A 22,762-nucleotide genomic window follows, 5' to 3' on the forward strand; every position below is an offset into this window, starting at 1 on the left:
CTGTTCTGTGACAGATGCAAAATGTCAGAAGACCTTGCACACAACTGAGTTTGAGCTTGATGTTGTGCAGCATCTCAATGATGCATGGCAAAGAGAATGAATTTTCTGTAGTGGGTGTAGTTTTAAAGCAGCATTTACACCAAGCAGTTCAGCCAGCGGCCATATTTAGTGATCCTTTGGGCTGGTTATTTTTAAAAGCTATTAATTTAAGGTTGTGGTAACCTGGACCTTAATCATTTTGCAAGTACTTAGTCACATATATTCATACATAGTCTATATATTTCACACACACATACATTCACTCTTCCTTCTCTCCCACGCTTTTCTCAAACCACCACCACCTATGGATAAATCATGGAGACTGCGGTGTTTCCTATTGGTGTATTACCCTCAAATATTGGATATAGTTGAGATGAAGCTTAAGATCGAAGAGGCAGTGCTTGATTAGATGCCACATGGAAAACCAACGGACAGGTCCAGGAAAAAGTCAGGTTACACAGAATATTGGAGAACATGGAAAAATCAACAGAAAAGAGGGAATGTACAGACATCAAGTCTCTCATAAGAACATAAGAATGGTCATACTGGGTCAGACCAAAGATCCATCTAGCCCAGTATCCTGTCTTCCAACAGTGGTCAATGCCAGGTGCCCCAGAGGGAATGAACAGAACAGGTCATCATCAAGTGATCCATCCCCTGTCGCCCACTCCCAGCTTCTGGCAAACAGAGGCTAAGGACACCATCTCTGCCCATCCTGGCTAATAGCCATCAATGGACCTATCCTCCATGAACTTATCTAGTTCTTTTTTGAACCCTGTTATAGTTTCTCTGTGAAGATCCCACAGTAAATATTCTGGGGATAATTTAAGATCTTAGAAGTAAAGATTGCTTGATTACATTTTTATATTGCTATGGCATCTTGAAGAAGCTGAGATTCTGAAATCTAAACACCCCCCACTATCAATGACTGTCATTGTAATATTCGTCTCACAGAGAGTACATCTAGATGGCAACCACTGTGTGTAACTGCAGTTCAAGCCAACGTGCCTGAGCTAGCTTGAATCTAGCTAGCTCAGATCCTAGAACAGTGAAGCTGGAGCAGCTTTAGCACAGGCCGGCCCTGTGAATAGTTACGCACAGTTCTGAGAGGGTTTGTGCAGCTCATGCTGGCTTCACTGCTCTGAGACCCAGGCTAGTTAGAGTAACTCACCCCCAGTGATTGAAATCTAGATATAACCAATGAGTGAGAGAGAATGCTGCAAGCAGCTAATTGAAGTACTTTGGATAGACATATTTTAAATAAATCAAAATAAATACATCATAAAAATAAAACTAGTTGGGCAGACTTATGGCAGCTTGACTTCCTCCCAGGGCATTCCTCTTTCTGAGGCCTGGTCTACACTACACAGTTAGGTCAATGTAAGCCGCCTGGCGTTGACCTAGCTGTGGAAGTGTCTTCACTTAAATTTGGCTCCCGCCAGCCTAAATGCCTCTCTACGCCTTATATAGTAACACTACCTCCCTGAGCAGCGTAGAGTCACGGTCAATGTAATTAGATCAACGAAGTGTCAGTGTAGACATTGTATTGCTTATTTCAACTGTTACTGGCTTTCAGGAGCCATCCTACAATGCCCCTTCCTCTCCAGAGTGGGGTTTGTACGCCCCCTCACGCTGCCTGAGAAAGGATTCATGTTTTGATGTCAATGGTAGTGGAGCATGGTCTAAACATAAGATTGTTTGGGTATATTTGTAACACTGAGATTTGAATTTAGACAGATTCCTCCTGAAGATAAATATTTATTAATTCCTCATGACACGAAGAGTATTATATGTACTGCATATTATAAGTACTTGCTCTAGTTGTACCTTGCTAACACTCAGGTTTGAAAAAAATGAAGGCTATTGGAAACACAAGAGAACATTAAACCCATCGGTTGTACAAAGATTTGAACTCTAAAGTTGTCAGCTACTGAAAATTGATTGCAACTGAAACTATTGACTTTGTTATTGATCTGTTGATTGGCTTTGGATGGAACTAAGGCTTAATATTGATTCTGGTTGATGAACTGAAAATATAAAGAAAATAGAAATGAAAATATTACTCACATGATAAAATATAATTTTAGAGTAGTGCATCTGATTGTGAACCTCTGTTAAACACTGCATTGTCCTACTGCTGCCAACAAGACCCCGAATGAAAAGTATTGTAGGAGTTCATTTGCTGACCTCTTTTGACCATGGTACTATTGTCGGATGCAGCCCCTAAGTTTGAGATTTAAGAGAAGGATACTGCAAACACAAGTTAACTGAACTTAATTATTTTTAATTAAGCTACAGCCATACTCAAAGCAGCCAAAATCAAGTGGAAGATAATATACATCAGCGTTTTAAATTGTGCCCTAACTTCTACTCAAGTCAAAAGCAAAGACAAAGTGCAAAAAAGCAATTTCTTTTGATGAATTACCTGATTAGGTTCTGATTCACTTTTATTATACCTTGTAACATTGAACATGGAATGACACTAGAAAATTAAAATTGCTATACATCTTGCATATAAAAGCATGAAATCTTGCTGCATTGTTACACAGTTATGTGAATTTTCACTGTACTGAAAGTTCTGCTTCATTTCTGTTAGTTAATTACATCTGAGAACTGTGTAACTGATTTTCCGTCATTTGCCTGACCACATGATACCTACTATGCGCCAACATCCTTGAGTCACCTGATCGTTCCCTAGAAGTGATTATGGACTATTCTTTCTTGGAACTGACATAGTTCACTTTAGGGGCAAAATTCTGGTCTTATTCATAGTTTATAAGGCCAGAAGGGACTACTGTGATCATCTAGTCTGACCATTTCTAAAAACAACCTCCTGTATAGCATAGGCCATAGGGCTTCCCTGAGCATATCCTGAAGCCAGTGGGAGATTTGACTTCAGAAGGACCAGGATTTGAACTTAAGTGGGTAGTCTTTGGCCCATATCCTGCCATCAGTTTTTGAGGAAGGCTTTCTATAATTTCATAGGGCATTCAGGGCATAAAAAAAGGTTATGATATGACTGTCTGCAAATACCCCATTTTTATTCTTCCAGTATCTTTGCAGACAGAAATGGACATTCAAAAGCACCTAAATGATTTAGGATCCCAAATCCTCCTTTCAAAAGTAATTTAGACACTTAGGAGCACAAGTCACATTGACTTTCAATGAGATTTAGGCTGCTAAGTCACTTTTGAAAATTTTACTGGTAATTCTTTTATTCAAGACCATAATACGTTTAATGGAGGAGTCAGGCACGTGATACAGTGATGACAAATGTGAATTGTTAGTGGCAAATCACTGTCTACAAATAAACTGATGTAAAAAAAAAAGATCATTTAGACAAGATCCATCATTACAACTAAGTGATGGTGATCATGTTAGAGGAAGAAATTGAACAAACTGGTCTCATAAAACAAAATGCATCAACATGTACCTTCTCATATGCACATTTTAGTATCTTACATCACCGAATCAAAATATGACCTGCATAGTCAGAAAATATGTTTAATTGTTTATGGGTGGGATTTTCATACACTCCTGCATGATTTAGGAACACAAGCCCTGCTGAATGGACGGCTTGTGCTCCTAAATTCCGTAGTCACTTTCAAAAATCCCACCCTACTTCCATAACATTTAGATACAAGCTCTAACCATAGCAGATTTGTTTGATATACATGGTGATGGCAAACCTGTGTCTGAGATTAATCCCTGAAGATTCAGAACTACGTGCAGATTAAACAAGAAGTGGTTACATTTGCTGATTTTATATTTATATTTGTTGATTTTATTATGCATCTTTTTTTAAAAGCCACCTAAAATAAATCAAATGAAGAACAAAAAAGAAAAGTATAGCAGAAAAGCCTGTAATTTAAGAATTATAACTCTGGCACGTATGTGGAAGCTATGTCATAATGTATATCTTCCTTGTACTTTTGAAGAAATTAATCTAATGTGGGGGGGGGTCTCTAAAAATAGATTACAAAAATTGTTTTCAGTTTAAAATCCATCAAATCCTTCTGTCTAGTTGATAATATTCAGCAGTGGTACCAAAATACGCAGGCAACATAGCATATGGTCTAATTTTAAAAGGTGCAAATATTTGGTTTATATTGGGAAAGAACACAAGATGTACCAATCTTATACTTCATTAGAGGTTGTTTTAGAACAGAGAATTGACAACCACAATTCAGAATAATCCTTGGTTGTATCTACTGTACACTGTTATATACAATAACCCTAGCTGAATATACTGTGATATACAACAAATGCCCCCATTTAATTTCTTCCCTGTTATTAAAGCTTAAAGGAAATTGTGAAGGTGCATTTTTATGTAATTATGTTAAAATGCACCTTGATTCAGAGAGTCTATGCAAATTCTGATGCACCACCTATGCCCCATTTAAATCTTGTATTAAAGACTTGAGTGTAACTTAAGTAAACCACAGGGCTTTTTGCCAGCCTCCAAGAAAGCCTGCTCCTGCTTCCATTGAAGTCAATGGGAGTTGTGCGATGGACATCTATGGAAGCAGAATTGGGGTCACGATTTGAAGAGCATTATTTTAATTATAAATAAGATTTGTCTCATGTTTTTCAAAAAACAAAAAAAACTTCCTCAGTGACCACTGAAGCTGCATGTATGTTAGTTATAAATGTAGTCCTCCAGAAAATGAGCTGACCAAAGTTATTTAGGCTGAGATTTTCAGAGGAGTCTAAGGGCATTAGGACCCTAATCCCTTGGCTCTAGGCAAGATTAAACCACAATCTGTTCAACAGTCCAAACAGTGAGTGATGAAAGCCCTTCACAAGTTACCAGTGCTAGGTGAAATTTGAGATTATGTGCATCAGGCTCCTGGAGTGGATTTGGCAGGGGTGATGTGAGTGTCACTTTAAAAGAGGAAAACAAAACTCAGACTGTTTTTGGGCACTCTGGCAACTTTGGATGGTTAGTTGGTTCAGCTAATGAACCCCACAGATTCTGGCAAGGAAGGGAATGAGGCTTCAGCAACATTTTACGGACGATCACAGCTGACGACCAGATCACAATGTGCCACAGTAAAACCCATGGGGTGGGGGAGGGGAGTGCTCAGGGATAGGAAAACTCCCCTGGTGATGTTCTCCAAATCATTCAGTCTGCTTGGCAGGGTATAGTGGGGAGCAGGTTTGGCCCCACCCCTTTCCATGGGACCGGCAAGGGGACAGCCATCTGGTAGGCTAATAAGTGTAATATTTTTGATGGCTTTAGAATAATTGTTGCTAAACATTACATGGAAGTGTGTTTTTTCATTTGTCCCTAGGCACGATGGGATGGTTTGACAGGGCGCATTACCTTCAACAAAACAGACGGCTTAAGAAAGGATTTTGATTTGGACATTATTAGTCTCAAGGAGGAAGGAACAGAAAAGGTAACTAACTGTGTTCAAACTATGAGCCATATAGTACAGTCAATGGGACTGTGCTTATTGAAAGGTGGACCTCATGCACCATGAGGATGAAAACCTAATTTGACAGTGACATCTTGAAGCCCATTCCTCTTGATCTACATTTCCTATAGTTGAAAAAAGCTCATTCTACTTTTTAAATTGTTTGGGTTAAAGTTGAAACCCAGATTGGGAGAGAGCAAAGGAGTGAGAGGGGGTGAGGAAGCTGCCCTGCAGAAGATTAAAGCCTGGAGCAGGCTAGCTAAATAAGCCAACCAGAGAAACCTGTAGCTGATTTCTTATAAGGGAGCTAAGTAGTTCTTAGTGGGAAGAGGAGGAAGACTGACTCTGAGAGGCTGCTGGGGAGTCAGCTTTGGCCAGAGCAGCTACAAACTGGACTTGGAGTTAGTTACCTCATAAGGGCTTATAAGAGGGACTTTGTGAAGGAACCACTTTTTCCCCCTCAGCCAGGCTCTGAGGTAAAAGCCATGCCCTGAGGCAGAATTTTGGGACACTGTCAGTGATTGGGGGATTTCCCTTTTAAGTTTATTTGGGACCCCCCACCCAGAAAGGAGTCCAAATGAGCCATGTGTTGATGAAACCATCTTTCATTAATGTTTCTTGTACTCTTATGAAAGGAAACCACCTCCCAGATCCTTGTGGGAGGAAAAGTGGTAGGGCTAGGGGAAAGAGACAGCCTGTCCCTCCCTCACCCTCCTATATTTGGTGCCTGAACAGGGACTTGATCTCCCCTCTCCCAAGAGAAGCCAGAAAGGAAATATTGCAATTAGTAATATAGCAGCAAGAGATAGAGAAGGAGTGAAATCATCAGTTCTAGCAGGCCTTACTAGCCCTTTCCTCCCCCAAACTCACTCCATCAGTGCATGGAGAAGGCCCAGATGGCCAAACAAGGAATGGAATTGGCAGTTCCAAGCCAAGGTGGCCAGACTGTTCATTCAAGGTTCACTGAGCACTCCCATGAAGGTGCTCTCTGCTGAGGCTCTCCCAGGGCCCACCCTAACCAAACTGACTAACTCCACCTCAAAATCTTCCTGCCAACATTTGAGTGGGTGGCTACCATTGGCTATGAGAGGAGCTCCTGGGCCATCCAGCTTGCCCCTTATCTAACCAGGTGGGCCCAGACTGCTTACAGGGCCCTATGTGGAGACAAAGCCCAGTCCTACTCCACCCTGAAGGCTGCCATATTGGATTGGTTTGGATTTTCACCAGTGGTCTACCATAGGAAGTTTCAAGAGGAAACATTTCCAAAAGGAGGCAGCCCATGGGCCATTGCCCAACAGCTCTGAGATCTGGCTACTTGCTGGCTGACCCCAGAAACCAAGACCATGGGCAATGTCATAGATAGCATTGTTTTGGAATAGGACTTAAAAATTCTCCCAGTAGCAGTAAAAGCCTGGGTCCATTGGTTCCGCCCAGCACCCATTGCAGGAGCCATGGAGGTGACAGAAAACTTTTTGGAGGCAGAGGCCTCAGGCCTTGGGAGCACCACCCCTTCCTGCTTCCCCATGGTAACTCAAGAGTCATTGGAGCTGCATTGGGTTTCAGCACCCCTGGAACATGGAGGTGACCACACTACTTGGCCACCCTCAACGGACAGAGCCCCTACCTTCCTGGGCACTCTGAGCCTCCAGGCGCCAGAGTGGACTTCATCTACCTTTCAAGAGGGTGTGATCATATGTTATCATGTGGGCAGTTGGGACACATGCAGTGAGAGTACCCTCTCCTGGAGAGTGATTATCTAGGGTGTCACTTTGGCCAACAGGGCAACACCTCAAACCTGCCAAAGTGGGATGCCAGAAGACCCTTCTTGGTTCCCATCAAGTTAGACTACACCTCATAGATGGGCTGATGGACTCTGGCTTTGGGCAAATGCTCCTGCACCAAGATTTGTTCCTGCCCAAAGCCTTCTAATCCAATCAAACTGTCCAAATCTTCTACATACGTGAAAAAGGTGCACTTATCTGACTGTCCCTATTATCTTACAAGTCGCTGACTACATGGAGTGTCTCCAGGTGGATGTAGCGGAGCACCTTCCCTGGCCTGTAATCCTGGGTCACGATTAGCGTACACCTCTCCATGCTCATGAACAGAAACTCAGTGCTCCTTACCCCAGGCAACTCTCAAGGGCCCAGGAAGACTTGAGCCTGTGCTGGGACTGGGGCCTATAGAGAATCCATTCCGAGAAGAGGACCCCCTGCAACTGACTCCCAACAGACCCCCATCACACTCTGCCTATAAGCGAGTCAGAGACCCTTAGACTAGATGATACCTTTTGACTTCATCACTGCTCAGGCTGAAGTTCAGGCCCTCCAAGAATGTTTCAATAAGGTAGCTGTGATCAATGGGGAAGCCACCTAAGAACACTGTTACCCAACAATTTCCCCATTTCAAGTTACATAATGAAATTCTGGACTGGGTGTAGAAACAACCTCACATGGAAGAGCCCAGGGTCCAGCTCCTAGTTCTCAAACCAGCTCATCAAGAACCGTTGAGACTAGCACACTCTGTCCTGATGACTGGACATCGGGGTAAGGCAAAGACATTTGGAAAACTACTGGCCCAATTCTTTTGGCTGAGTATATTTTAGGAAGTAGTGGATTTTTGTTGTCCTGCCCAGATTGACAGAAGGTAGCCCCTAAGGAATGAGGCCGGGCTCCCTTAATATCCATCCTTCTCGTAACAACCCCTTTGTATAGGGTGGAGATTGACATGGTAGGCCCCCTTGAGAAAAGTACCTGGGGTCACATTTATTTCATACTCATCAACTATGTCATAAGGTAACCAGAGGCTGCTCTCTTGCAGAACACTATCGCTTTCACCCTCATGCAGGAGCTACTGCAGATCTTTTGCGGGTAGGCCTTCCTTCAGAAATTATCCAGGGGTCTTGTTCATCTTAAAGGTTTGACTCTGGATCTTGGTCCTACCATCCTCAGACCAATGGCCTACTCGAATGGTTTAATCAGACTCTTAAGTTGATGCTAAGAAAGTTCGTTGGGACAGAAACCAGAGACTGGGATCAATTGCTGCTGTTCCTTTTATTTATGGCACAAGAAGTTCCACAGGCATCTACTGGCTTTTCCCCTTTTGAAATTCTCAATGGAAGACAACCCTGAGTATCTTAAATCTGGTCGAGGAGTCATGGGAAACCCAGCCTACCCACTTATGTCCTCCACTATGGCCTACAAATGAAAGAGAGGCTGGAGTGCCTTGGTCATTTTGCCAGGGCCAACCTATTCCAGGCCCAGTAGAGCCAGGCCTGGCAGTATAATAAGGGAGCTAGGATGAGGGTATTCCAGCCTGGCAACCAAGTCCTCCTATTTCTTCCCAGCTGAGAGAATAAACTCCTAGCCAAATTTCAGGGTCCCTATGAGGTCATCTGTGTTGGGCCAGCTGATTACAAGGTTTACTACCCAGACTGACAAAGGCCAAAGGAGATTTACCATGTAAATCTGCTGTGACCTTGGAGGGTGCAGAATATATCTTCATCTATCCAGAAAGAGATGAGGATTTAGGACCCCAGCTCGCAGAACCAGTTGCAGTAGGGGTCAAAGGGACCCCACTTGGCAGTGGGTTGTCCACTGACCAGAGAGGGCAATTAAAGACCTGGTGTGGGCATACTAGGACGTACTTTACCCATTTCCAAGACAAACCTCACTAGGCTCCCACCACATTCAGATAAAACCCAGTTGAAGCCTGGAGCAGGCTTGCTAAATGTACCTATCCTGAAAGGGTTAAAATCCCACTCAATACAGGAGGTCCAGGAGATGTTAAAGCTAAGCATAATTGAAACATTGAAGGCCCTGGTCTAGTCCAATGTGGTCCTTGTACCTAAAGCAGATGGGACCATTCGATTCTGCATAGACTTCCACCAGACAAATGTGATCTCTGACTTCACTAGAAGCTCCCCTCAATGATCTCATTAAAAAATAGCTTCTCAGCAGGTCACTTGGTCCCCCCAGAGTGCCCAGTATTCAGAGAAAGTAAAGAGATTCTCTGTAACAAACCTGTATTGTGTAGCCCTGATTTTTCAAAAGAATTTATTTTACACACGAATGCTTCATACTGGGCCCTGGGAGCAGTACTGCCCCAGAAGTTCCATGGCCAGGAACACCCTATTCTGTATATGAGCAGGAAACTCCTGGACTATGAAATGTGGTATTCGATCCTCGAAGGAATGCCTAGCAATACACTGTGTGGAGAAAATCCTGAGCTATCATCTGTTTGGGATCCACCTTCTTCTCATCATTGACCATACGGGACTCCAGTGGCTCCAGACAATGCCCAGGTCACCGTTGGTACCTCACCTTACAGCCCTTTCATTTTCGTATAGACCATCATCCTGACAAGAACCACCAGTATGTGCACTCTCTGTCTGGGATGCACGAAGATGGAAAGCCACACAGTGAGTGCTCCAACAGACCCATTCAAAGGCAGAGAGCCAAGGAATGAGAGGGAGTGAGGGAGCTGTCCTGCAGGAGACTTGAAGTCTGGATCAGGCTTGCTAAATGAGCTAACCAGAGACACCAGTGCAGGGAAGGAATCTCAAGCAGTTGATTCCTTATAAGAGAGCTGAAGCATTTTGGGGGGCGGGGGGGCAGAGAACGGGACAAAGACTCTGAGAAGCTGCAAAGGAGTCAGCTTTGGGCAGCACAGCTGGATGCAGGGTGAGTCACCTCATAAGAAATTATAAGAGATACTCTGCTAAGGAACCCCTTTTTTTCCTCACCCATCCAGGCTCTGAAGTAAGAGCCATGCCTTAGGACACATTTTGGGGCTCTGAGAGTGATTGGAAAAGCTGCCTTTTAAGTTTGTTTGGGACCCACTCCCACTCAGAAAGCCCAAAAGGCTGTGTGTTGATGAGACAAACTTTCATTAAAGTTTCTTGGGCTCTTGTTAAAGAAAACTTGCCTCCCTAGATCCTTCCAGAGGGCAGCAGGTGTTGGGGTCGGGCAGGAAGGAGACAGGTCACCCTTCCCTCATTCTCCTACACAGATACTGAGAAGATTTTTGACTTTTGCAATTCATATTATCTTACATATCTGGGTACTGAATAGGAATCTGGAAATTGCAGTCATTATCTTAAGTGAAAATATATTTTCTTTTGCTCTTCCTGTGAGGTTTTGCTCTTCCCATGCCTCACTGTGTCAATTCACATCCTGTAAATCAAGTTTAAATGTCATCTCAATCTTGTAACTCCCCACAAAATTAATGGTCGGCAAGTTCAATGAACTTCTATGTAGGTACCATCAGACAATAAACCGGTGTGCCTTGTAAAGAATAGCATCTGTATTTTAAAGAAGGTGATTTTTTTTTAATGTCCAGAGGTTTAGCCATGTTATATATCTATTGTGCAATTTTTAATAAGTGCGTATTGAGGAGGTGCGGGGGAGGGAGGCAGTAAGGAATTTAAGTAATATTTTCAAAACGAGCTGAAATACTAAAAATTGTTTAATTATTGAAGATGAGCCAATCAATTATATTTTCACCCCATCCCTAATTACTCATTGTTCCACTAAAATGGTTATGCTATTGAGGAAAAATGAAATTAGTTGTGGTCTATTCTGTTGAGATTAAACAGTGTTCTTTGGGATAAGCATCTGAATTTGGTATTACACTCAAGCAAAGGTCAAGCAAAATCACATTTCATCAGGACATGCTTGAGAGTCCTGTAAATTGCAAAGCTATACTTCAGAAATAATCTGTGTGAAAAGGTCTGGTCTCCCTTATATTGTCATTTACCAGTTGTCCTGAGGATGCAGATTGGACACCTATCTGGGCCTTCTTTTTGTTAAATAAAACAAAAGCAAATAATCCACATTTGTAGGCTAGCAGATTGGGAAGATACTAAAGAACCTACCTCTCTTTCCTTATTTAATACACAAGAGTAAGAAAAAGCACCTTATCCCAGAGGATTCCATTTAGGCTCTGATCTATAATAACAGAGACAAAGCTACTGCTGTTATCTCAAGCATCATATTGTCAGCTAGATCTAATTACTACTAGCAAAAATGAAGGATACAGAAGTCTCTGAATTTATTGGAACCAGCACAGTTCTGCTGTGTGGTGTAGAGGGTAGGATACCAAACACCACTCAGGGGCTCCATGCACCCTGTGCACCAAGGAACTGTGCTCAACAGGGCTCCCTGTGCTCCAGCTAGAGAGGAAAGGGGGGAAATGGGAGGTGTAAATTATGAAAAAGTTAGAGTTCTTGATTTATAGAGATCAGTGCTTAATGTCAACTAAAAACAACTTTGTTTCTCCTCCCACTTAAAATATTTGGCTCACTGGATTTGCATTTTGATTCTGAATAATCATCTATGAGTTAATTGAGACATAACTACTAGCATCCAGCTCTCTAAACTGGTTTCACTTTTCATCTTTAATGAAGCACTCTGTTTATTTTTCTCTTTACCAAGGCTGCTGGCGAGGTTTCTAAGCATTTATATAAAGTGTGGAAGAAGGTTTGTACACAGACGGGTGATGCAAGAAACCTTCAGGTTGGGTCTTAAAACTCATCCTTTGGGTTTTGACAAATGGATCTCAGATTGCAGTTTAGAGACAATATTCTATCTCAGAGTGTACTTTTCTGTGATAGAATGAATTCCACTCCTATTCAGGATATGCCCTCTAGTACTTACAAATTGTAAAGAGACCTCAGATGGATTAAATACTTTTCCCTAATAACATTTTTTTTAAATTCTCAAGGGTTAGCCTTCTTGCTCCTTCGAATGAAGGTTGGAGGCATTAAGAAAAGAAGACACCTTCACAACTGTTCCCCTATCTTTCTCATTAAAATGGGGTTTCAAGTATTAGTCTAGCCTTTAACAGCATTAATGGTGGGTGCTGTGCTAAGTGTGTGGCTTATTGACACTCCCACAAACTGTGTGCCATGAATGACTTTTTTAGTATCGTTGACTTAAGTTTTGACTACTACATTAGCTCCTGGCATACAATAGTCCATACGATTAATGGGCAATTCAGACATTCAATAACACATGTAAACTGGAAGCAGGCTTGTTTATAAACTGTCCAACTTATTCCAGGCATCTCATGCTTCCTTTTAACATATGGGGGATGCTTGGACCAATAGAAAAGGCACTAGACTGGGAATCAGAAGAACCAAGTTTTATTCTCAGGTCTACTGTGGACTCACTGAGTGGCCATAGGCAAGTCACTTACAAGGCCTGATTCTCAGAAGTGCTGAGCACCCATAACTCCAACTGAAGTCAAAGGACACTAAAGGTGCTCAGCACCTCTGATAATAAGGCCTTTAGTCTTCTGTGAGTCCAGTTTTCTACCTCTATACAAGGGGGATAATAATCTCTTACCCACCTTTGTAAAGTGCTTGGGTTATATAGATTAAAAAATGCTATGTAAAATAATAAGTATTATATTTTGCATACATCTTGAAAAAAGGTTAAACTTTTTTCCCCATTTAAAAATACTTTTTTTGGCACTCTACACTAGAGTAGCTTACAGTGTCCTATAGCACTCTTTTTTAAATCAAATAAAACACATACTTAATAACCTTGTTTTAATCTTCAGTGAATCAGGCTAAGGCACAAGAGATTCTATTTTCCTCATTACTAGTGAATAGATCATCCTACCTGACATACAGAAGCTTATTGAACCAATCTAGCTTTTGACTCTAGGCATTTCATGTTAAGTTGAATTAATTTAAACCAAATTACAATTGGTTCAGAACACAGACTCATTGAGAAGGGCATATTATATGTCTTGAATTTGTCACTAAACTGCAATAAACCCCTCCAGATTCACCATAATTATGTAATACCTTGGCCTCATTCATCCAATGCCCTTCTGACCTTTTTCATTGTTAGTATCAAGACTGACCTACAGTGTCATTCCTTTAATTTTAATGTACAGTGGCCATCTTGATGTATTCTGTACACACTATGACTGTGCTATTCCATGTTCTGTATGACCGTTCTGCTCTTCCTCATTGCCAGCTACTTCAAGCACACCAGTGTGTCAGGAAGTCAGCAAAGTTGAGCAGAATAGCTTTTGATTAATGTGCACTGCCCCAGAACAAATTAAAAGAAACTAGCCATTTATCATGGCCCCAGATTAACTAAATTGATAATACCCAATACGTCATGTATATAAATAATTTTCAGATCAATAATCCCAAATTGATCTCCTTCTGGAAGCAAAAGAAACCTAAAAGACATGCATGTGTGTGTCTTAAGGGGAGGCGAAAGAATCATGAACAATGTTATCCCAATTAAAAATGTCCTAGGAGGAGAAATGGTTAGCTAAAGAATTTGACAATGGAATCTGTGGGCTTTCAGCCATAGATAGTTTGAATGATTTAATTGTTATTGTAATATTTATATAATAGCGATCCCCAAAACCCCAATCAGGAGCAGTGCCCCATTGTGCTGGGTTCTGGACAAGGAAAGACAGTCCCTGCCTCAGTTAATAATCTCAACAAATTCCACCTTGGTCAGTAGTGACTGACCATCTGACAGCTGATGGAGGTGTACAATATGTGAGGCAAGTCAGCAATTTCAGTCTTGGTCTGATCTGGCAGCCTTGTTGGCAATCTCAGCAGGGAGGCACTGAAAGCTGGTCCCTCCAGGATACGGTTGAAACGCACTGGCAGACCAGTGTGATGAAGCATGCTGTTCCGAGGATGGAGTATGCCAGTCCCCAAAGCCGTCAATCTGGTACCTTTCACAAACTTTCAATTTAAAATATATATATATCGGACCAGACTCTGAGTTGGCCCTGTCTCTTTAAATTCAAGGTAAATTGGTTAACTCATCTAACCTAAGATGGTAGTTGATGTTTCTGATGTCATTCCAGACAAATCAATGCGTGTGGATCATTACATGGGTATTGATCATATTTAAATTGGCAGTTGAATGCAGATGGCTTATATACCATTTTCGTATTGATTTTGCTCCTCACAGTGGAGGATGCTATTTCATTAGTTCAGGTTAAGAAGAAAATCTTTCCATGCAATTAAAGTAAAACCTGTGGTGAGCTTTGTAAAATGTATCGTTCTTCAGTAACAGATATTTTGATTCTGTATTTCCGGTTGTTTGACAGTTAACTTTGCAAGATTCTTTTTCTAATCTTTCAAAAGCCTGGAATGTTGGTACAGGGAATCTGCTCGCTTTGTGCATTTTTTGCATTAATTTGGTCTAAGGCATATCATGCTTCATTCATCAAGTTTTCTAATAGCATAGAAAGATACTGAATACTCTCTAAACATCTTCTGCATGTGTCATTTCATCACGAGTGTCTAACAATAGATCGATAATGAAAAGCTCCATTTTCAAATTGCTGTACTCAGATGTCACTTCAGGGCCTAATCCTGGAAATGCTCAGTGCCCTCCATCCGCACTCAAGTCAGTTCCCATTGAAGTGACAAATTCAATCCAATAAAAATGGAGGGCACATAGGCCCAGATCCACAAAGGTACATACATGCCTAAACCCCATATTTAAGCACCTAAATCCCAGCTTTAGGCTCCTCCGCTATACACAAAACTCCTGCTCAACTGCCACCTAACTCTGTAGGCACCTAGACTCATTTAGCACCTACATTTCTGCTGTAAATATCCCCTAGGTTGCCTATGTTTCTGCCTCTAGGCATGCACACTGCAGCCCCGTTGTAGGCACCGAGGCACCAATCACCCACCTAAGCCCCAATGCAATCCACGGACTGGGGGAAAGATAGGCAGAGGAGTGCATGTCTTGCTTGGGTGGCCTGATCTGGTGGTAGGGAGAGAATGTTAAAGTGGAGGGAGACCCACACATAGTCTAGTGGCTAAGTCACTCACCAGAGAGGTGGCAGATTTCTGTTCAAATCCCTTCTCCTCATCAAGGAGAGGGGAGAATTGAATGGGGGGGGGGTGTTCCTACATCCTAGGGGGTACCCTAACCACTGGGCTACAGGTTTTGAACTGCTTGGCATTTAGGCCCCTACTCAGCGGGGTACTTGAGCACATGTCTAACTTTAGGCACATGTATAACTCCATTGAAGTGAATGGAACTACTCATGTGTTTAGACAGACATGTGCTTAGATACTTTGCTGAACTGGGGCCTTATGCAAAGTAGGCAAGTAGCATTTTTAATTACGCCTATTTGGAGGCACAATATTTTTTCAGGAGGAAAACTTGCGCATGCAAACTTGTGTGGGGGTCAATTATTATTGCCCAATTTCCAAATCTATACCACTTCATCTTAAAAGATATTAATACCAGAAGGATTTGGAAATAAAATCTTAAGATTTAAATTTGAATATATGTAAAGTTGATATTTATATGAATAAATTAACTTTACTTTTGTAATTTGCACCACTGTAAAGATACTGATCCAAATCCATTGACATCAGTGAAAGCCTCCCTCTTGCCTATATTGGGGCTCTGGATCAAGCCCTAAATGCTGGAGTTACTTATTGTGGGGATTGGAAAGGAATCTAAACCTACATTCTCCTTTAGCCTTTACTAACAAACACTTATCAGAGGTGAAATGGCATCACCTTGATGGTTCTGTCATATCAGTAGTCAAGAAGTGACTGGAATAATCATCTGTGCCTTCAGCAGGTTCAGAGCAGAAGTAAAAGGCCAGTGCATCCATCAATCTGTTTCAGCATATGTATCCAAGCTTTTAATCTGTTGTCTTGGAAAGGAAAGGTCTTGCCATATGTTTCAACTTTACCATTTACAAAAAGAAACAATTTCATGAAAATAGACATTTGACATTGTTTCCTCCTAAAAAAGTCAACACGTTCCACTTTTGTAGTAAATTGGCAAATGCACAGCTATATTGACATACCTTATACTCTTATGGTTAATTCATTTCAACCTGCTTTTGAAAGAGCAGAGTGTTCCTAATGATTTAAATATGACAATCAACCATTTGATGTTGTTCCCTTATTTAGAATTACAACTGGTTTGTTCCTGAAACATTTCATACTGCTGGTGTTTTAGTCTATCACAGTGATGTATGGTATCAATGTTCTTTTTTTGGACTGTGAACTATAATGCACATTTATGGAAAATTATACATAATTTCACTGAATGTGATCCCTGGGGCTTAGCAGCCATTTCTCTACTTTGTTCTGTGCAGATTGGGGTTTGGAACTCAAACAGTGGCCTTAATATGACTGACAGCAATAAAGACAGATCTACCAATATCACCGATTCGCTGGCTAACCGAACACTCATAGTCACTACCATTTTGGTAAGTCCTGCTGCAGAGTGTTATTATCCATAGTGTAGAATAGATCATACATTGCTTCCATTGTTTTACATATTTATATGAAGCCTTCCTTTTCAGCCTAAGCTGCACTTCATCTTTTGTGGTTCCCTGTACCAACGTATGATTTGACAAACCACCCCATGTTTCTAGCCCAGCATACTATTTGCATATAGACACAATCAAACTGCCTACTATCCATCTATACACCAGAGTAATCACGTTTCCAAATTATGTTTAGCTTATCTCGGTAGTTTGAAGAAACAATCTGTATTTCTTTCAACCAAGAAAATTTCACACACCCAAATCCTAATTTTTATAGTCAGCGTGTACGTGTTCTGACTTCTTACTACAAACAAGGTTGGCCGAGAAGAGCAGCTTATGGTACAGAGTGGAGAGACAGATACTGGTACATCCTCACCAGTCTCGAATGGAAGTTACGGTGGGGAGGATGTGCTGAATTGCGTACCCTCCAGCCACCCTGATCCCTGTCTTCCTGGCCAGTGCTGCTGCTACTTGGGCTGTGCTGGCTGGTTCTGGCTCCCCTGGAGAAGGGGAAGTTGCAGATTCCTTGTGCCACAACTTCCTCCCTGCTGACTTTCCACTGCCAGGAGCCCTGCGCTTTAGGTTAAAACTACAGAAGCCTGCCTTGCCCAGAGCTGAAAAGGAAATACTATGTGCACAAACCCACTCTGTCTATGCTATTTTTTATTCTCTCCCATGAATATATTGTCCAGTCAATGGCTATATGATTTCAGACTTTTTAAGGTTTGTTTTATTCAGAAAGTCAATTTTTAGGTTTCTTTTATGATTCGTCATGTAGTATTTATTGTACTACTGCGGTATCCTTACCCATCCCTTAACATGGCACATTATTTAGTATAGATCTTGGGCCTGATTTTGGAGGGGCTGAGCACCAACTCTAATTAAAGCCAATGGGAGTAACAGGCCCTCAGATCCCATGAAACTCAGACCCAGTACATTTATAGCTAATTGATTTGGGAAATTTACTAACATATCTAAGATGACTTTTAATGGACATGGTAAATTAGTTGCACCTGTACAACTGTAGTAAATCATCCAACTATTTGTGTAATGTATAAACTGAGATTATCTGAAATGTACCTCATTTCTATTGTTACATGTTTGGTGTGTTTATTCTATAGGAAGATCCCTATGTTATGTACAAAAAGTCTGATAAGCCCTTGTATGGAAATGACAGATTCGAAGGATATTGCCTGGATTTGTTGAAGGAACTGTCAAATATTTTAGGCTTCATCTATGAGGTCAAACTAGTTTCTGATGGAAAATATGGAGCCCAGAATGACAAAGGAGAGTGGAATGGGATGGTCAAAGAGCTCATAGATCATGTAAGACTGAATTGTTCTGTCTTTATTCTACTTTAACCTAATATAGTTTATAAGAAGCCAAGTCAAATGACGTGTTTTACATTAGCAGGAGCACTAGCCATTTTCACAGAGCAGAAAAGCCCTTGAACAAAGACAAGTAATTAGGGTCTGCAGTTCTGGGGTGTTCTAGGAGGGAAGAAATATATTCCCCCATGCTGTAGACCTGATCCATGGCTATTATGATATCCCTGAGACTACAGTAGTTCCCCCAGCACCCGGGCCCCTACTCTGCTGCAATGATAGTTACATCTCCATAGCAGTAGACCCAATCGCCCCTGCACAACAGTAGGCAGGGAGTTTCCTCACTTCATGGCTCTGCAGTTGATGAGCGGTGCTGAGCCCCCATGCAGGATTCCCGAATCATGCCCTGCCCTGCCCTACCCTATCCATTGGAAAGGTACCCGTATTGTTGCATCAAAGGATCTCGGTGTCTGCAATGACAAGGGAAAGTTTTTTGACTTTTTTTGGGATGCTCGCTTCCCATGAATATTTCAGACATGTCCATTCTGCTTCCAGTAATGTCCTAATAATGCACTGTTTTGCCACACTTTCTTGATGTGAACTGTTTCAGTCATACTCAAATTACTATAGCTCTTCTGAAGTAGTTTTTCTGCCCACAATGATCTTTAATAAGGAAACCAAGAATTTTTATTTTACACTCAATTACAGCTCAGCTCCTAGGCAAAACTAGACATGTTTGTTTTAGCTTGTTTAATACCCATAGGAAAAGATGGAAGGAATAAAAATATGCTTGTTGAATGCAAAGAAAATGAGAATATTTTCCAATTTGTATTCCCAGAAAGCCGATCTGGCGGTTGCTCCTCTCACTATCACCTACGTAAGGGAGAAAGTTATTGACTTCTCAAAACCCTTCATGACGCTGGGGATCAGTATTTTGTACCGGAAACCCAATGGCACAAATCCTGGTGTTTTCTCCTTTCTCAACCCTCTTTCTCCTGATATTTGGATGTATGTCCTCTTAGCCTGCCTTGGAGTTAGTTGTGTACTCTTTGTAATTGCAAGGTAAGTTTAAAGACTGTGTGAGAGACACAACCTCTTTACTTACCTCTTATCATATGTGCGTTGCACTGGTCACACAACATATACTCACTCCACTAATAACAATTTAATGATATTCTAGGAATTTTATCCAGTACCAAAAACATTGCATCCCAGAGGGGTTATCTTGCATTATTTTTATATGAAAATAAATATTCATAGTGTGGTGGGATTGTTCTTTACTTACGAGTTGAAGGGAGAAAAAATAAAATTGATAAAATTTGTCATAAGTTACTTAATAGAAATGAAAATATTACATACAACTGCTTTTCAGCATATAGTTACTCCTTTATAAGCACTGCACTTTTCAACTAACAGTTCATACAGTTAAAAGCCAAGAGAGAATCTGAAAATCTTCGTTGTTGAAGGGTAGAAGTCAGCTCAGATCAATTCACTCTGAAAATTTAGGATAGCACAACAGAAAACCCAAGGGCCTGGCTCTGCAAGATGCTCCCATACCTCTCTCTAAAGTGAATTGTCACAGGAGGTGCAAAGCACGGTGTACTTTCACATCCCAAGTGAGAGCCATATTCAGGAAGGCACTTATGACCCAGGGGAGCATGTGTTTAACTTCAATAGGACTTAAACTGGGCTTAAAATTAAGCAGATGCTGTCCTGAATCAGGGCCTCTGCGAACAATGAACTCCTAACCCACAGAAGAGCGAACTACTAATAGAATACAACAAGTTTAGAAACTGGGACGGGGGAAGGGGAATTGACTGATGAAAAGTTCAACAAATTGTATTTAAAAACTAAAAAAGAAAAATATGAAAATCTGATTGACAGAGTTTAGCAATACTCCTTTCTTAGCAATTCTGGAGTCTGATGTTCCAATACCTTTCTTACATGAATAGTTCATATATAAGTGGACACATTAACTTCAATGCTACTACTAGTATGAATAAGGGTTAGTCATTTGAATAAAGGTTTGTGGGATCAGGCATCTACATTGCATGTGAGACTTTCCAAGGTATCGCTTCCTTAGGAATTTCAATATTTTATATATAAAATATTAATTCAACAACCCTTGGATGCCATATTTGAAACATTAATTTTTTTTCTGTTGGCATTTGATATCCATACTGTGATAGACCCAGGCCAGTTAGATACAGCAGAGTAGCAGAAGGCAGATATACTGGCCACTGGATTAATGGTTTTCTGTTCCCTGACTGACCAGTAGCAACTCTGGCAATGAAAGGTTGGCTGCCAACAGCTGCTATCCATTAGGGTCCCTGGGCCGGAACCTGGAGTAGAGGGTGGGCCCGGGTTCCCCCCAACCCACCATTACAGAAACACCTCCTGGGAGGGAAAAACAGACCCCTGTCAGGACTGGAGGCTAAACTGTTTTGGCATGAGGCCGTAGGAGCAACAGAGACTGTGGGAATTCTCTCACCAACCTCCATTGCTGGCTTATGATGAAAAGGGCTCAGTAGACTGTATCCCTGGCCCTAGAGAGAGAGAGAAGGGCTACGTGGAGGGTTGCCGTGAGCCTCTGAAGCTAGCATAAACTGCCTGGAAGCGCGGGACCCATGGGGACAAGGTTGGAGCTCTGCCACAATACTAAGACACTCTAAAAAGTCATATTTATTTTTACTTCTTCCACTATTTGGAATTATAATTTTCATCACTATTTTCGAACATTTTCCAATCCTCCCTCCTCCTCCCTAGGAATATACATACAAATATTTGTCTAGGTTATTGGTTTTTCCATTACCAACAATTTGTTTTTCTGCTAACACCTTGTAAATCTTTTACCCCAGTTCTATTATGTATTGCTTTGAATATAAAAAATGACATAATTCACACTAATGAAAGAAAAAGAGCATTTAGAGTAGATACTCCAAGAAAACACATTTCAAATCATGTAACTCTTCCTGGTCTAACATTTATATAATAGTGATGGGATAATATATAAAGCTGTATTGTTGAAATTCTAAATATTCCTCATCTCAGAGTAAAGATACAATGTAAACATTTATTACAAAACTCTTGTAAATGTAAAACTCTTGAAACAATTAAAATTGTATCTTTTGATTCCAGAGACCACAATGAAAGACCAAATGTAATAAAATAGCATCATTATAATAGCCCCACGTTATTCATTCTGATGATGTGTATTCACAGTATCTAATTTCCTATACAGCTCTGAGATGAGTTACGTAGTTCTTGTCATGAGTTCCCCCCACCCTGAATTATGATTTCTTTAAATTGGCGAGCTCCCTTATTTACAAGAGCAGTCCCCACAGAGGTCAGTTTTTGATGTGGTTGTGTATATCTTTACGGCCCACAGAACAGCTTTCTTTTCAAGTGGACACACTGTCCAAATGCACTCTTTCATATACGTGAAACTTTGTCTGCTTGCTGGTTTCAGCACCAGTGCCCAAGGCAGACTACAGTGATGGGGGGGCAATTTGTGGGGTTTATTGTTGTGGTGTTTTAAACTGCTTAGAGTGTGGGTAGAAGATCATGGGACCACTCATTAGTGTAGGTCCTGGGTACAGAAAGAGTTCATCCATCACTGACGGCTAATCTAATCTCAGCCACAAGACTGTGTACAATTAGTCATGATTTCCCACAAGCTCTTGCAGTAGTTCACTGTACCATGAATAATAATTCTAACTGTGCACAAATCGTCATCTCATTCAGGGCTAATATTAAATCTGCCCAAGAGTGACAGATTAACTTCGTTCTGTTGTGTGCCAAGAATAAAAATATTTTTTCTTCTCCACATTAGTTGTGATTACACTAATAATATTCTGCTAAAATTTCTATCTGTTGCCACCTTAGTTTCATCAGTGGCAGAAGTGCTAGCATAGGCGTCCATCAGTGATATAGACACAGTGTCCTCAAACTTTGCTCAGAGAAACCCTGCGTGAGGTACTGCTTAACTGCCACCAACTTCCAACACTGTGTCTACACTACTGCTCCCACTGGTGGAAATGAATCAGTAGAAACAACAATGGAAATATTAACAGAAATTTCCTAGGTTAGCCAAGTCCTGGAATAGAATAATTGACCTGCCCCTCCTCTGTTCATTGCATTGACATTTCATATGGTACATTGCACAGAATAAGGTGCATAACAAGTAAATCTGATATTTAATTCTAAAAGAGAATGAGTCACTGATATACTAGCAAAAAAAATTTTTTTTAAATATGAACTGTAGGTACTTTTGCTCCTTGAATAATCAAAAGGTCATATAATAAAATAAAGCTTGCTGGTCTGGCAGAAGCAGTTCTGCTGACTGAATTTTATTGCTATTTTCTAGCAGTTGCCATTTTGTTCCTTCTGTTGTTGATACACTTTTGTCTAAGCCACAGAATAGGATTATTACTTAAAACAATGCAAGAGCCCAGCCCTGCTCAATTTGCAGTGCAAGACTCCCAGCAAAAGATCAGGCACAATTACTGTTTTACACTCTTTGTAACATGTCAACACTGTAATTCAGTGTGTGTGAATGCCCAGCAGAAGGCCTTTGCACTTTGATGGCTTATGTGCAAGTTAGCTGGTGCACAGGGATGAGTTTCACCCTTTGTGCATAAATCTAGTTAAGAACAATTTCATTGATTGTAGAAAGGTGGTTTT

General features: G+C 41.1%; 1 protein-coding gene across 3 annotated transcripts in view; it reads left to right on the plus strand.

Moving 5' to 3' along the window:
- The window catches only part of GRIK1 (glutamate ionotropic receptor kainate type subunit 1), a 236,900-nt gene that overhangs the window by 176,750 nt on the left and 37,388 nt on the right, over window positions 1-22,762 (plus strand). For all 3 annotated transcript variants that reach the window (XM_074970925.1, XM_074970916.1, XM_074970909.1), the window contains exons 8-11: window positions 5,334-5,441; window positions 16,581-16,694; window positions 17,876-18,079; window positions 18,918-19,141. In XM_074970925.1, coding sequence (XP_074827026.1) covers window positions 5,334-5,441; window positions 16,581-16,694; window positions 17,876-18,079; window positions 18,918-19,141 — 650 coding nt within the window. The remainder of the gene's footprint in view (window positions 1-5,333; window positions 5,442-16,580; window positions 16,695-17,875; window positions 18,080-18,917; window positions 19,142-22,762) is intronic.

Source organism: Natator depressus, chromosome 1, assembly GCF_965152275.1.
Source record: "Natator depressus isolate rNatDep1 chromosome 1, rNatDep2.hap1, whole genome shotgun sequence".
NCBI classification, from domain to species: domain Eukaryota; kingdom Metazoa; phylum Chordata; order Testudines; family Cheloniidae; genus Natator; species Natator depressus.